We start from the raw sequence: 16860 nt of genomic DNA, 5'->3' as shown, positions 1-16860 counted from the left end.
AATGTATACATTACACACACACACACACACACACACACACACACACACACACACACACAGAGAGAGAGAGAGAGAGAGAGAGAGAGTGAAGATTCTAGGTCAAGCTAGGTTTCTTCATCTAAATTTGATTTCTTCACTAGACCTTTGGAGAGTGATAGGGTTGCAAGGAAAATATAAAAATTACATAGAACAGTACTCACTGAGAAAGACTGATAGTGTACCTGTTACAGCTCATGAAACGTTTCTCCTAACACTGCATCTCTCCTCCTGGCTTCAAACCCTTTCAGGCCAAATATTTTAGGGAGGTCTCCCAAACTCCTCATGTTTCTGATGGAGAGCAACCTTCTCTCTGGCTTCTGCATCACTTACAACAGGATCTACAGAAGAGTGGAGGGCCTGTCTCACAGAGCCATTCTTCTTTAACTGAAACCTGGCTATCATCTCTAAATAACTATTTTTCTCTCCACACCCATTTATCTGTGGGTCTGTGTGTGGGGCATGTGATTTCCTTGCTCCTCACTGTATAAAGCAGAGCACTGCTCTTACTTTCTTCCTAAAAATAACCTCAGTTCTTTGGATGCACAGGTCATCAGATGATGCAAGTTTAGCAGGAATCAGTATAGCACCCTGGTTAACAGGGCATGTTCTGGAGCCACACTTCTTGTTTGTAAGCTGTTTCAATTCCCTATGACTTATTTTCCTTGTCAGCAAAAATGGGGATCATAATAGCATTTGCCTTAGGGCATCTCTATGAGGCTTAAATAAATTCATGTTCAATATTTAGACTGGTGCCTGTCACACAGCACTTCAAAAGTGTTGGCCACCGTCACCACCTGCTTCTCAACTATATGGTAGTTTACTGTGTAATTTGTTTGCATCACATTATTCTGCCTGAAATGCTTTCTGCAGTGTCTCCACAGGTTTCCATACGAATAATTTCCAATGTGAATTTCTCCATGAAGTATGTCTTTGTCCCTTCAGCCAGATGTGATTTCTATTCTCATGTAAACACCCTAGCTCTTATATTTCTCCTCAGTGATAATCATATTGTACTTTGCATTAGTTAGCCCCCATTAGGTGAGTTCATCTTGTCTGGAGTAGATCACTTTTGTGTTTCTTGATACCATTTTTTTCACACAAGGTACCCTCAAGTTGTCTTTGCATTTAATAACAAATACTATGACAGACTTTGTTAAAGGACCATATTAGAAGTTGATACGGTTTGGCTGTGTCCCCAACCAAATCTCATCTTGAATTTTAGCTCCCATAATTCCCAGGTGTCTTGGGAGGGACTCAGTGGGAGGTAACTGAATCATATGGGCGGGTCTTCCCATACTGTTCTCCTGGTAGTGAATAAGTCTCAGGAGAGCCAATTGTTTTATAAATGGGAGCTGTCCTGCATAAGCATTCTCTTTGCCTGCCACCATGTAAAATGTGACTTTGCTCCTCCTTCACCTTCTGCCATGATTGTGAGGCCTCCCCAGCCATGTGGAACTATGCGTCGATTAAACCTCTTTCCTTTATAAATTACCCAGTCTCGGGTGTGTCTTTGCTCGAAGCATGAGAATGGGCTAATACAAAAGTCCATATTCCAAAAACTTACTCTTCCCACCTAAACTATTTTCAGGAACCCTCCCTTTTAGTTTCTCAAAACCAAAAGTAACACCCACAGCTTCCTTATCTAATAAACAGAAAGACTACACATAACACATGTTAACTACAATCAAGACAAGGTTCCTAGGCAGGTCATGGCAGAGGAGCTTTTATTATATTAGCTTTCCAGTAGACTGACTCATTTAAAAAGGGAAAAAAATCTTTTTGGAAACACTGAAGAGGAAAGAAAAGAAGGCAGGAACTGGATGGACTCAGTTGAAAGATCTCATTGGGTGAGAACCATGTTTATATGGTTTTTCCCCCAGAGGGCACTCCCTAGTTAGAAAGGTGCAATATGATTGGTTTGAGGTGTGAGAGGACGGAATTCAGGACTGCTAGAGTAGCTGTAAATTAGGAGAAATCTCAGAAAAGAGGGAGTCGCAGAAGAAGGGAATTCTAAAATCTGTGTATAAGTCCTGGGTTGACCTCCGAGCTGCATATGATGGGAGAAACTCTAAGACACCCAATGGAAGGTAAGAGCTGGAAGTCTGCGAACACAGAGACCACTTTCTTTTTTTCACCACAAGACCCAAAGTCTGGGGCTTGAACCCTGCCAAGTTAGATGCGTTTGGTAAATACTCTTAGCTTCCTACAGACGTAGCCTAACAAAGAAACCCAACCCCGACAAGTTCAAGGTGATCAGCCAGTAATTTAACTGCTTTCTATTATTATGAGAATAAAAGGAAGATTATACAGACACCCAGGCTAGTTATGAGCACATAGCACAGGCATTTAAAAAGATATGGTTCTATTTTAAAATGACTAATAAAGCTTAGGATTAGGGATGTGGTAGACAGGGGAAAATGGCTAACAGGACAGTGTGAGGGAAATACAAAGCTTTTAATACTTGGTTTAGGATAAGAAAATGTGTTAAATAGATACAATACATTTTAAAACATTATCAAACATGAATTTATTTACAAACAAAATAAAAACATGCTATTTGAACAAACTTTTTTATAAAGAATAAGTTGACAGAAAAGCAGTTTTACACAACATGAACTCACAAATAACTTTTAGAAGTCAAATAAACATTTCCATTTTAGGGAACAGTATCTAATAAAATATATAACTTAAAAGCATATGGAACACATATTCATACATTCTTAAAAATGAAATTGTTATTCCACCGAGAATTTGTCAAAAATCTAAAGTATGTCATGTTTAACCAACAATTTGCTTCTAAATAGGAGTCTCTTTTGAGAAGCTAAATATTAATTTTCAAACAACTATTTCTCCGTTTGGTAACTGGAATCATTCTTATTAAAACAAAGGTCTTTATGTCAATGTATATTAATATGGCTGAAGGCTCCAGCCCTGAGTTATTTTGTTTTTTACTTCCTTAAATTCGTATTTACAACATATATCAATTTGAGGGATGATGACAAAAACAGAAACAGAAGACAAAATGGTAGAGGAGAGTCTGTCTCCCTGTGGAAGAGGCAAAATTACTGTGGACTTCATTTTCCTGGCCTATAAAACTAGGAAGTATAATCACATTATTTGTGACAATTTTTCTTTCTAAAATGCCATGAATTTGAAGGTAGACTTCATGCCTTTCTCGTTCATATCAATAGAGTTAAGAATATTGATTTTGGAGTCAGGCTGCCTGGTTATGAATCCCAGCTCAGACAGTTATTTTGTAATCTTGGAAAAAATACTTCACCTCTCTCTACTATGTTTCCCCATGTGTACACTACTGATCTCATAGAGTTGTTATGAGACTAGCATGGGTAAATCACTTTAAAACAGTGGCTCATACAATGTTACACGAGTTTTCAAATGAGACATCATCACTCATTGTTTGTGGGAAAAGATTCTGACTATGTCATATGAATGAAGTATGCCACATGAAAAGATCATATCATATGGGAAGATATATTAGGTTAAATCATCTAATATGTGATTACAAAACACAAAAGTGAGGGTTTTTTTTTTTTTAAATTTACCTTAGCTTCATACAACTCAGGAAACATCTGAATAACATGATGATAAATAGATATAAATGATTATAAATCTTTGTGGTTAAATACAACAAAACACTATAAAAGAGTTTAATTCAGACAAATAAAAATTTAATTACATTTGGAAATGTAGCACAATATCTCCACCTAGTGGACATCACCTTAAAAATTTTTACAGATAGTGCGCAGCCTTTTTTTTTTTTTTTAATCACTGGGGGAAAGCTTTTCAAATAGAAGTACATTACTTTCACTAATGTAGAGGGATAAAAAATAGAAAATAAGTTAAATACTATATTACCAGTGCTCCAAAACATCATCGCTAAAATACCTTTTACTAAGTTGTATAACTCAAATGTTTTTCTAAAACAGGGTAATATAAATAGTAGTTTTGGTTTAGAAACTTAAAATATACCAAAGACAGCAGTAAGTCATCAGAAATACTTGACCATGACACAGCAATTAATTTTTAAAAATTAGCTGTAACAAAATTAAGAATTTAAAAATCACAGAGCTTTAAAGATGTCAGATATCTTCAAAAGACATTTTACCTACTTGCTATCTAACTCTCCTGAAGCATCTTTAATAAATAAAAATCTTATCTCCAATGAATGAGAATTTTACTTTTTTTCTGGGCTTGTTTTCCTAAAAACACTAAACAATTAGAAAAGGTATGCTTTTCATGATTTGCAATCTAATTGTTGACCTCTGATTTACAGTTCAGGCAATACAGAATTAAGTTCAATCTTTCAAATAATTATTCTTCAAGAGAGCTTATCAAGTGATAGAATCTCCACTTATCCAAATTAAACATCCCACATACTTTTAGCCATTTTTCTTACAACAAAATTATAAGGAGTTATCATGTTGTTCATGCTCTTTTGAACAGTTTGTAGCATTTTAAAAAATGACTATATCCAGCATAAAAATAAGCCATGAATGGTCTGGAAACTGCAGACAGCAAACATGGATTATCACCTCTCTTTCCATATACTGCTTCGTTTAATTAAAAAAATTAGTTAAAAAAAATTCTCATGGTGAGGCAGAATATGATGGTCAAAAACTCACAGGCTTGGGAGTCATACCAATCTATGTTCATTTAGTGACAGTGTGGACTTTGGGCAAATCACCTGACCTGCCTGCCCTTCAGTTTCTTGAGCAGTCAAATAGAAATCAGTATCTACCTCATAGAAATATAAACGTAGCATCAAATGAGACAATATTTGTAAGTCAGCTAGTATAATGACTAAAACATTACAGGTGTTCAATGATTGATGGCAACCATCGTTATTACTTTTCCTCCCTTTTTCATCTTGTATATGCCATATACACACATATATGGTTCACCTAAGCTAAATTAAGTTTCACTGTGAAAAACCAATACATTTAATATTTTTCTTGTTGGAAACTGGCACAGTGGCTCATGGTGAATTCTAGCACTTTGGGAGGCCAAGGTGGGAGGATCACTTGAGGCAGGTGTTCCAGACCAGCCCACACATCATAGTGACACCCTGTCTCGATTCTTATATAAAAAAAAAGAAATTATATGTATATACACACATATACATTTGTATATATAAATACATATGTATGTATTTTCTTTTCCTTGTTAGAAAAATACTGTATCTTCTTTTGGTCTGATGGTGATAGGCTGAGATAAAATTTAATTAACATTAAATTCATCAAAAATTTCTCTCTTAAAAAAGCACAATATACAGATATTATATTGTGACAAAATTTCTCACCCTAGAAATAATTTTTCAAATCTCAAATATTAAATATTAGTGTTGACTCATGGATATATGTTAAAAATATATCCTCAATCTCTATTTTCATTATAATTTTCTCAGTTACACAAGTTTTTATATATTGGAAACGTCAGTTGTCAACATTAAATACACAAAAATACCCTATATAAAAAATAATTAACAGCTATTCCTAGAGTGGTAGAATGTTGCCCAACTAAAAAAAACAAAGTATTTGTAATTAGTTGAAATGTCTTTTACCTTTAAATTCTTTAACCTGTTACTGGTTGAAGGTTACTGATTTTTCTTAAATAAAAAGCAATTATTTTGAAATTATACCCTATTAAAGAAACTTTCCCTTTAAGGTCTTAAAACCTCTTAATGGTTGAAAGTTATTTATTTTTCTTATTTTAAATAAACAGTAATTATGTTGAAATCATATCCTATCAAAGAAACAACATATTTACAAGTAAATACATATATAAGCATTAAACACTAGCAGGGGTCTCCAATCTTGTGGCTTCCCTGGGCCACACTGGAAGAACTGTCTTGGGCCACACATAAAATACACCAACACTAATGATAGCTGATGAGCTAAAATAAAAATTAAAAAAAAAAATCACATAAAATCTCATGTTTTAAGAAAGTTTACAAATTTGTGTTGGGGCCGCCTTCAAAAACATCCTGGGCTGCATGTGGCCTGTGGGTTGAACAAGCTTGCACTAAAGCAAATAAAAATTTTTAACACTGGGTCAGAAAATTAGGCAGAAAAATGTTTAGGATGACTCTTATTATGAAACACTATTTACTTCCTAAAATTAGCCATGGTTATATATGATATTTTTTCTATTCACTTCACTCTATACTAAAAACTTCACTCAGTATATATTTACTCAATATTTATCATATGACATATTATGAGTATATGGCAGGATGAATCCTTTTTAATATAAGGTTATATACATACCAATCAGACACTGACTAGAGTTAGGACAAATACTATTGTCATCTGAAATGAGGACTAAAGACTAAACCACTTGCCTTATTGATACCAGAGCCACAACCAAATATAAAAATCTTAACCCCCATGTTAAATGTTTTTTTCTACAAGCCCATTGGATCCTAAGTCATATTTAAATTTCCATTTAAAATTTTTCAAATTTATATCACAATTCTTACTTGTCTCGCTTTTTAATGAAATTCCAATTACTTCAAAGATAATAAATGCTTGCTAATTAATAAACACAAAATGTATTTCTTCATATGAATAAATATTTTATTTAAAAGTGAGTCTAAAATAACAGTCCACTATTTAGGCGGTATAAATAAAAATGGTAGATCCCTTCCTCTCTCCTCTCTTCCAACAATTCTAAGGAAAATAATATCAAGCCAAGCGGCAATTAAGTTCAAACTAGAAATGCATTTCATTAAGCCATGTATTTATTATAAATAAATTACATTAGGCTATTTATAAAAGGTATTTTATGACTGGCTATGCACATTTCAGAAATAACTCTAAGAAGACAAAGAAAAGGCAACACAGCTAAAATAATTTATCTTGCCAAAATGAGATGCTATGTTTAAACTGAGAGATACTATCTTTCCAAACATTTACATACAGTCAGACACAGTTCAAAAGATTTCTGACTATCCATTAATGGAAAACATAAACGTAACAAAATTCACAGCATACCTGAATCTTACTAATGCTACCTAAAGATAACATATCTCTAGAATTTCACAGACGATAGAATCAGTTGAAAATGACGTATTACTGAACCTATAATGATTTATGGACTAGATCTTTTTACGACACTTTTCAAAATAGACATACTCACAGATTTTCGTAATGGTTAACTGTAGGGCTCCACATACCCTTGAGCAGGGCAGTACTTTTTTTCATAATCACCTTATTTTAATCAATTCAGCTAAGTCTAATGTTTAAAAATTCATGAAAAAAAATCTACTCAATAACTCTTGAAAACACAAATATAACTAAGAATGTTTCTAAAAGCAAGGATCTAAACACTTAAGAATGGTCTTGTCAATTGTTTCAAGTGAATGACTTTGAGTTTGGTATCATTTCTTGAACAACTAAAGGCAAAATGGTCTGTTGTGCCAAGTTCTTATATAATCATTTTATCTGTTACCTGCTTTGGAAAATTCACCAGCAAATGGCCATCTTTGAACTACCTAGAAAATTTAACCAAGACATTTATCTTAAATTCGAAAGTATTGATAAGCATTCTTATTTTAAAATAATAAATAGTTGAAAATAGCACCTTTTAATACATGGCAATCTTTTCTTAAAATGCCAAGTACTATATTTCATGTATTTTATAACAAATGTGGAAGATTGTTTCTCTCTGAATGTAGATTTTCAACAAAACATCTCTTAAAACAGCAGGGACTCAACACTTAAAAATGAACTAGAACAGCAGGGCACAGTGGCTCACGCCTGTAATCCCAGCACTTTGGGAGGCTGAGGCGGGTGGATCACCTGAGGTCAGGAGTTTGAGACCAGCCTGGCCAACATGGTGAAACCCCGTCTCGACTAAAAATAGAAAAAATTAGCCAGGTGTGGTGGCGGGCTCCTGTAATCCCAGCTACTCGGGAGGCTGAGGCAGGAGAATCGTTTGAACCCGGGAAGCGGAGGTTTCAGTGAGCCAAGATCACGCCATTGCACTCCAGCCTGGGGGACAAGAGCGAGACCTCCCCTCAAAAAAAAAAAAAAAAAAAAAAAAAAAAAGATCTAGAACAGTGATCCCTTCAAAGAGCAGTCTTCTTTAATTATAGGGTAGAATATTTTCTTCAATTTTGCCAGACTAGATCAGAGTGGAAGCTTCTCCTCTCAGAAGTATTCCTATATACAAAATCCTTGCATTAATATTATCAGACAAAAGGTTATTTTCCCTAAATTACACATTCCTTTTCAATTTTGACTTCCTGGATTTAGTTCTCCATTATAGTAAATTAATGACAAAAGTATAATTTCTTTGAGTGTCCTCTCTCATCTAATTTTTAAAAAGTCTGGATTAAAAACGTTTTTCTATAATCACTGTTATAACTAATGCCAATCTATTTTCTGGGTGCTAGAGTATAACCCAAAAATGGTCTGTATTTATCATTCAAATTATATTTGTAATTTTCACCTGCACACAATTTTATATTTGTAAATGTAGAATCATTACTTAAAACTCAGAGAAGCAAAATTTGACATTGAGGAGAAAGTAATTTGTTCACTTATAGCTACTTTCAAAGTTTAGAAACATAAAATTATGTTAAAAGATGAGTTCTATTCATAGTTCTAAGTTTACATGTCAAAGTTAACATGCCCAAATAATACTTTCCTGTAATGGAATGACAACCCAAAAAATACACTCAAAATAATAAACACAAAATTCAAAAAGTAACACAAAATAATCCTACCCCGGCAGTTGTTCCCTAATCTACAAAATAAGGTCAGACCAAATGATTTCTCAACTTTCTTTCAATGCTGACTTTTTTTTAAAATAGATAATGGAATCAAACACTAGTCACCTTTAGCTGTATATTACCTCAGAAGTCACTTATTTTTTAACCTCTCAGTAAAGATACTGGGAGTTATTTAAAAGGTAAGATATTATCTCTTGATCCAACAATCCCACTTCTGGGCATTTATCCAGAAGATTTGAAATCCGTATGTCAAAGAGAAGTCTGCACTCCACGTTCATTGCAGACAAGTCACAATAACCAAGTTATTCAATCAACCTTAAGTGTTCATCAGTGCATGAATGGATAAAGAAAATATGGCATATATACACAATAAAATACTATTCAGCCTTTAAAAAGGTAGAAATTGTGTCATTTGCAACAATATGGATGAACCTGGAGGACATTATGGTAAGTGAAGTAAGCCAAGCACAGAAACACAAATACCACATGATTTCACTTATTTGTGTAATCTAAAACAACTAAACTCAAAGAAGTAGAGAGAAGAATGATGGGTACTAGAGGCCAGGGATGTGGGAATAGGGAGATTATAATCAAAAGATACAAAGCCTCAATTAGACAGAAGGAATATGTTTGACTTTTTAAAGATCTATTATACAACACGGTGAATACAGCTAATAATTAAGCACTGTACATTTCAATACTGTTGAGAGTAAATTTCAAATGTTTTCATCACATGTCAAATATTAGCTTTATTTACTCATCCCACATTATATTCAAAAATAATAACGCCACTTTGTGCCTCATAAGTGTATACAACCATAATTTGATATATAACAAAAAAAAATTTAAAAAGGTAGTCTCCTAACAATCATTATGAGGATTATCCTAAAATGTCCTTTGGTAACTGTCATGGACTGAAAAGTATCCCAGGAAGAGACATGTCCACTCAGAACATGTGAATAAGAACTTACTTGGAACATGGGTCTTTGTAAACATAATTAAGGGGCTCCAGACACAATCATTGTAGATCAGAGTGGGCCCTACATTCAAAGACACTGTCCTCAAAAGGTAATGAAGAGAAAACAGAGGGAAAGGCTGTGTGAGCACAGAGGCAGACTGGAGTGAAGACTGCTGTCTGCAATACTTGGATAAGATTTGTCTATAAACCAAAGAACTCCAAGAATTTCAGACAGCCACAAGATATTAGGAAACGGACATGGAACGGAGTCTTCCTTAGAGCCTCCATAAGGAACCAACTCTGCTGACACTTTGATTTTAGATTTCTGGCCTCCAGACTGTGAGGAAAATTGTTGTAAGCAATCAAGTTTGTGGTCGTTTGTTATGGCAGCCCTGGGAAGCTAATACAATATGTATTTCAGAAAGGAAATCCCTCTTTTAAAGGAGTATAATCATCAAAATTTGTCTTTGGCCATCATACATTTCATATTAGGAATTAGTGAAAGAGCTTCATCATTTCTAGATTGTAAACAATAACCAACAATTTGATGCCTAGACAGACATATATGAGTCTCTACTTTATCATTTACTATTTATGCATTTCTATTTTGACTTAGAATTAAAATTATATTTACTGAAATGTTAAGCAACTTTTCAATCAAGAATATCACCTGACCATTTGTAAATATTTGCTAATACATTGTTATTAGGTTGGTGCAAAAGTAATTGTGATTTTTGCCACTGAAAGTAATGGCAAAACTACAATTACTTTTGTACTAACCTAATATTTCTCTCTGAAGAGAATAAATTAGTTCCAGTAATATGAAGCATACCCAGTTTTAATAAACTTGTACATACAAAACATTCCCAAGCTTCTTGAGGGGCCAACATTATGAGAGCAATATGAGATATCTGAAAACAATTTTCCCATTATTGAGGCTTTTGAAGCAGGTCTTAAGCTTTCTCAGTTCTTTGCCACTTGATTTCTTACATATGTTATATATATATATAATATATGTTATATATATATTAGTGTGTATATATATATATACACACTAATGTAATTTGAGGACCACCACTGCTCCTAAAAGAAATTCCATGATTTCTACCTATTCAGTTGTTCTTTGTAAAAATGGTCTAATTATTAAGTCCATTTTTACAGTTCAAAATATCACTGATATTACCACATAAACCTTTGAATGTCCTGACTGTTTGGCCACTGAAAAGTCTTGTTCAGAAAGAGGTAAAAAGTTATGAAATTAACAATTGCATAGCAACTCAGTTCACAAACGAGTCTGGATGTGGGAGGCAGAGGTATGTTAAGCCTATAAATGACATAAGGTAAAATGAAGTAACGAAATTCCAGCAGTTTCTGAGGAACTATAACAATGAACAAGCATATGAAAAACATTAAATTCCAAAAAACTGACTTTGATTTCAATGAGTCAGCTATACTCCAACCAGCAAATATATAGGCTGGAACTAACAAATATTTCACAATTTCGTATCTTTGAAAAACTCTTTTCCACACATAGAAAGTATAATGTCTATTGTCTGCTAGCAAGTATTTATGAGCATAAGTGAATTTCCAAACTAAAAACACAGAGACTAAGGTAACCACAAAAAACAGAATTCTACGTTTCCAAACTAAGGAAAGAAATGTCTTAATTTTGCCAGGAGACAGGAGATGAGGAAAGGAAAAGAAGAGAGTAAATGAAAAAAAGTAGAATAGTTGAGGAAAATGAAGACAGGCTTCATGACTACTCCGATCGCCAATAACAATTCCACCATTAACTACTACAAAAGCACAAAACAGAAATCCCAGAAGGATGTAGGGCCAAGTCAGACGGAAAAGCACACTCAAGTTTTTAAAGGACATGGAATAAGCCAAAAGAAACTGAAGAATTTTTCTGAATGTTACAAATGGTCCTTTAATAGGTGGAAGTCTGTCTTCCTTCTTTTGTAGCTCAGTTTTCCAAGCCTCGGTTAACTTTTGTGCAATGACATTTCCTGCACAGAAGACAGCCCAGATGATATTCGTTTGCCGAAACATGAAGCCACAAAATCCAAGGAAGGCTGAAGTTTTATGATTTCCATAAAGACACATCAAATACGCAAAAAGAGTAAAAAACATAGATCCTGCTTCTGTATAATAAAGGAAGTTAAAAAAATAAAGTGTTGGAAATACTGCTAGTGTTAATGTTGACAAGACTCTCTGGATACTTGAGGCAGCCTTGGAGGAAGAAAAAACACAGATAAAATTATTTTCATGATAAAAAATGCTATTTCTGTTTACCGAATGAAGAGATTTATTTAAAAACTACTCAACTACTCAAACCTTATTTAAATAAAATTAATATTAATCTTATCTCTGGCGTTGCAAAAGCACAATATACATTTATAAGAATACTTTCTGGTACTTTTTATTTATACCTATCAGTTTGGAGAACATGTGTGTGCCAAAGCTTCTGTAGCTTAACACATTTTGAATCAGGCAATGATTAATTAAGGAGTTACTGAGTGCAAGATACCGACTAAGTTCTATGGGGACTATGGAGATAAATAGGACACAGTGCTGGCTCCATTTCCCTGAGCTTATGTTTTAGTGCCTTCAATAAGGATTCACTTAGCCATAATCACCACTTTCCTTTAAGGAAATCCTTCATAACTCTACACAAGGTAGAATGTAAACATGCATATGGTATTTTTACTACTATACCCAGACTTACTTTTTCAAGATGAAATTTTCATGATGAAATAACAGGTATTTTTCTGAAAAGTGAGCCAGTCTAAAGTTCTATATCCTCTTTTGGCCTTTCTGACATGCTATTTCAGAATTTGAAAGTGTTCTTATGTTCTTGAATTGTATACTCTACTTAATCAAAATCACCAAATCAGATCATGCCATTTCCTTGACTAAAATTAAGGTCTCTCCATTACATGCTTAAGTTCAAAGTCCTCTTGGTGACATATAAAGGCATTCATGACCTTTTTCTCTAGTCTTACATCCCTCTACTTTCTAATCCTGTAATTCCAAGACCAATTCCCTGCACCTCATTGTTCAATGCCTTTCTTCCTTTGCTTATGCTGTTTGTCTCCTCAGGATTAATTCCCCACCCTACAGCCCTATCCGTTCATCAAGACTCAGCTCTGGTACCATCTTCTTTGTGTGGACTTACTGAATGCCACCTAGTCCCCTCCCTCCCAGAAAAGCAATAAGTGTTCCCCTGCTCCTTTTCTGTATCCTCATAGCATCTTATTTGTACCACTCTATCATAATTGGCACTACTAACATCATCTCTTATGGTTAAAAATAATCATTAGAGTTAATAATTACTGAGCCCTTACTATGTATCTGGCACTATTTGAAGCATCTTCCATTTATTAAGTTTCTTTGTTCCTTTATAACAGTTCTATAAGTTATTATTCTATTATTATTCTTATTTAATAGATGAAGATATGGAGCCACTAAGCGTTAACCTGCCCATGGTGGTAACAAAACTGCCAAGTGGCAGGGAGAGAATTCTAACCCAGGCAATCTACCTCCAGGGCCTGCACTGTTATCACATCAAAAGTCCTCAGGTAAAGTGTGTTTTCCCTAATGAATATATACATTTTACAAGAAAAAGACTGCCTCATTTATCTCTGTTGTCCCAGTGCCTAGCACATGGAATAAGCTTAGTAAGTACTTATTGAACTGGTTTGACTCACTTAACAAATATTTACTTTAGATTTTACAAATAAGCTATTCAAGTGTTTAAATGCAAATTTATTCTAAAATGGAGACGGAGGATTTATGTTTACCTTTACATAATATACAAAAATACAAAGTTACAAAGTGTTAAAGACATTTTTCACCAAATCTCATTAAACTAATTCATTGTAATTGTGGACCTGACTACACATAAACTTGTAATTAAGTATTTTGAAACATACCTTGTTTCTGGGTTGTACCTTGCGGAAAAGCAAATATAGTAAATAGAAGTTGCCAACACTGAAGAGAAGATTAACAAATCTGAGCATCCCAATGGAGCAGACAACATGTTCGGACCATCCAAAGATCCAAATGGCAGGTTTGACCACTCCAACTGACACCAGGTACAAGCCAGGTAATGTAGTAATCATGGGATCCCACTTTAAAATGAAAGGAAATGAAGTAAAAGCAAGAGGTAATATGAACAAGACAGACACAAACATGTCAAGCCCACGTCTCATCTCTAGCAACAATCAGAAATTTTGAGAAGTTATTCTGACAAGATTAAGTAAGTCCTTGGCAAAACAGGATTCGTTTTTCTTATATTTTGCCCCCGGACCAGCTTAGTGATTGTTCAGATAGCAGCAACCAACAGAAAACAACAACTTAAAATCTATTTCTATTTTCCAAGAAATGTTCTTTAAAAAGTCTTTATTTTGGTAAATAAGCTGCAAATGCTCCAGTTTTTAAAAGCATGGAAACACTGGTTGGGACTCTAAGTTTAGGAAAACATTTGGTCCACAGGCTCCATGATGACAGCTAACATAAACGGAGACAGAAATTGTGCCAAACCCTCTGTATTAACGTTACAATATGCCTTATAGTAAAGATTACTGTCATTTTGCAGATAGGTAACCTGAATTTCTGAAACTCAGAACATCTCCAAGATCACAAAAGTAGTAAATCACAGCACCATGATTTAAGATCAGATCTTTCTCTGAAACAGACTTTATATTTCTAGCCAGTACCCTATATTGTGTCACCAGAAAAGCAGGCGATGTTTATTTTGATATTTATATGTACATACTTGCACAGTCAAATATATATTCAAAAATGATGTGACTGGACTGGTTGCCAGTTTATCCAGTTAACAGATAGTTCACTAAAAATACTCAGGGAAGGAATTTCTGATTATAAATGGTCACTTTTTGGTAGCTGAAGATCCCTCCAGTCCATACTATCCCACCCCTAAAATGCATAGTGAGGTGCTTGACAGGTGAGCTAAAGGTAAGTTTTCTGGTATTTCCAAGGAGCACCGCAATACCTTTACTCCCGAGACAAGGAAAGACAAAGTGGGATAGACATCGTCAGCTGCCAACAGGAGCGCTCAGTTCCCCATTAAGTATTCTCCCAGATCATTCCTTCCTGGGAGACAGATCTACTGTTTATTCATTCATTTAATAAATATTTCACAGATCTCAGAGACAGGAACAAAATTCTATACCCAGTTTCTTTCATGTTCTGGGGCTAGTGGGGTGGAACGGGACGAGTTAAGTCTAAGGATGGGAGAAGGAACTGGGGACGCTGGGACCTCTCAGGCCTCTCCTGGGGTGGGGACAGGTTGGAGACCCCACCTGGGAAAGGGAGAAATGGCCCTCACAGTAGCGTTGCGCCTGAGGCAGGTGGAAGATCTCATCCATGTAGGGCTCTCGCAGCGCCCGGCTGAAGGCGGAGAAGAGGAGGCAAGACACTAAAAAGGTACAGCTCAAGGCAGCCGAGAAATAGTAACCCTCTAGCTGCGCCATTCCCGCTCCCACAGCCGCTGCCGAAGAACCCACTCCTGGAAACTTCTGAGCCCGGAAACCCGAGCTGGAAACTTGGGCTCGAAATGGGCGCGCTAGACGTGACTAGCCAGACGGGGCCACATACCGGAAGGCAAAGGATGCTGGGAAAGCGCGGATCCGGAAAGATCGGGTCGCTGTTTCCCGGAGTGACGGGTTTAGGTAACGGACCGGATGATTACCCTGTCAATCACATTGCCCGGGCGCACAGAGTGTTAAAACTTCCGGAAAGGGCGGGTCTCGGAATTTGCCTAAGCGGGGGGTGCGTGACTTGCTGCTTTGGAAAAAAAAAAAAAAAAAAAAAAAAGCCGATTCTCAGCTTGGATCTTTTTTCCTGCTCATTTCCATCACTTACCAGAAGGTGGCGACGTTTCCCCACGTCTCCAATTCCAAGCCCTAAAATTTACACATTTTTCCCCCGTTACTTCTGTTCTTTTTATTAAACCCTCAATTCCACGACTTTTCATTCCATCAACTTTGGAGTGTAGGAAGGGGGCGTTGGTTGTGATAGCAAAGACTGAGACTTTCAGATGAAAACTTGAAGAACCAGAGACCCGTCAATGCCGAATGAACTTAAGTGAGAGGAGTGTTTGTTCGTTTGTTTGTTTAGGTTAAAAGAGAACTCTTTCAAAATGTGGATGCCCTCACAGGATTTAGTTAAACTGACATTCCTAAGGCACTCTCATAGCCATATCTCAGTACCCTGTGGGATTTGGGAAAAAAAAAAAAAAAAAAAATATATATATATATATATATATATATATATATATTTAGAATTTGGGATGTTTTAGAATTCTCTGTGCCTGTAATATCTGTAAGGCAGTGTTCTGTTTTTCCTACTAAATCATAAGCGTGAACATCTTAGTGGGATTATATATCCTTTACGTTTGTAGTCCCCCAATGGCTTTCACACAGTAGGCACTTCAATTTGTGGACTTTTATAGGCTATATAGACATCATCAAATTCCTGTATTCTGGGATTAAGTGTTGGGAACAGGAGATGAGGTAAATAATTTGAAGAATGCCAAAGTTAAATTATGTGTTGTAATTTTGTCTTGAGCATGGTTGGCCATGTTTTGCAGAAAAACTGTCTCTCAGGTAACCTCAGTCACGTTGCCTTTGGCAGGAATATATCAGAATTGAGTCAGGATTTAAGGTTGCTAACCTCAGAGTTCTCAATTGAGCTCTTTTTCTGGGTCAAAACTAATTCAGTCTTTCTGAACTTAAGAAAGTTTCTTAAATTAAGCTGACTGCCTTTCCATTCTGTCTCTGCCTGTTTCCTCAATGATAAGAGGAGGTAGTGGTGAATGAGGGCTAGGATGGGAACATTTACATTACTGGAATAAAATCATGTCAGGATCCTACTCTGATGTGATGCTTAGCTTTGTTTTAACCATTATCTCCCATTTTATTATTGAGTCCATGCTGTACTTACTGTTGAAGTCACTTGTAACACATCTCCAGATGATTCGGTCTTCAAGAGGTTGATGTGATCTACAAGTAATTAGCCCCTGACCTGTTGACCTGCTAAATCGTGTTATATATATACTCTGCAGCTTACTGACCCACCCTAG

The 16860-nt window shown here is 35.4% G+C and overlaps 1 protein-coding gene across 1 annotated transcript; it reads right to left on the bottom strand.

Annotated features, from left to right (window-relative positions):
- Window positions 1–10788: 10788 nt before the first annotated feature.
- ALG10 (dol-P-Glc:Glc(2)Man(9)GlcNAc(2)-PP-Dol alpha-1,2-glucosyltransferase) lies at window positions 10789–15389 on the bottom strand. The gene is made up of 3 exons (XM_001086837.5): window positions 15080–15389; window positions 13688–13885; window positions 10789–11984 (listed from the first exon to the last, which is right to left on the bottom strand). The coding sequence occupies exons 1-3, from the start codon at window positions 15248–15250 to the stop codon at window positions 10932–10934; spliced, it is 1422 nt and encodes a 473-aa protein (XP_001086837.1). The 5' UTR covers window positions 15251–15389; the 3' UTR covers window positions 10789–10931.
- Window positions 15390–16860: the final 1471 nt, after the last annotated feature.

The sequence above is a fragment of the Macaca mulatta genome, chromosome 11 (assembly GCF_049350105.2).
Source record: "Macaca mulatta isolate MMU2019108-1 chromosome 11, T2T-MMU8v2.0, whole genome shotgun sequence".
NCBI lineage: Eukaryota > Metazoa > Chordata > Mammalia > Primates > Cercopithecidae > Macaca > Macaca mulatta.
This window is presented reverse-complemented; position numbering and strand designations above follow the sequence as displayed.

Excerpts from the sequence above, each read along its gene's own strand:
- ALG10 (XM_001086837.5), bottom strand. The coding sequence starts at position 15,250 with ATGGCGCAGCTAGAGGGTTACTATTTCTCGGCTGCCTTGAGCTGTACC. Across the intron at positions 13,886-15,079 it reads GCCATTTCTCCCTTTCCCAG|TGGGATCCCATGATTACTAC; the intron begins GTGGGGTCTCCA and ends TTCATTTTAAAG. Across the intron at positions 11,985-13,687 it reads AGGTACAACCCAGAAACAAG|GCTGCCTCAAGTATCCAGAG; the intron begins GTATGTTTCAAA and ends TCTTCCTCCAAG.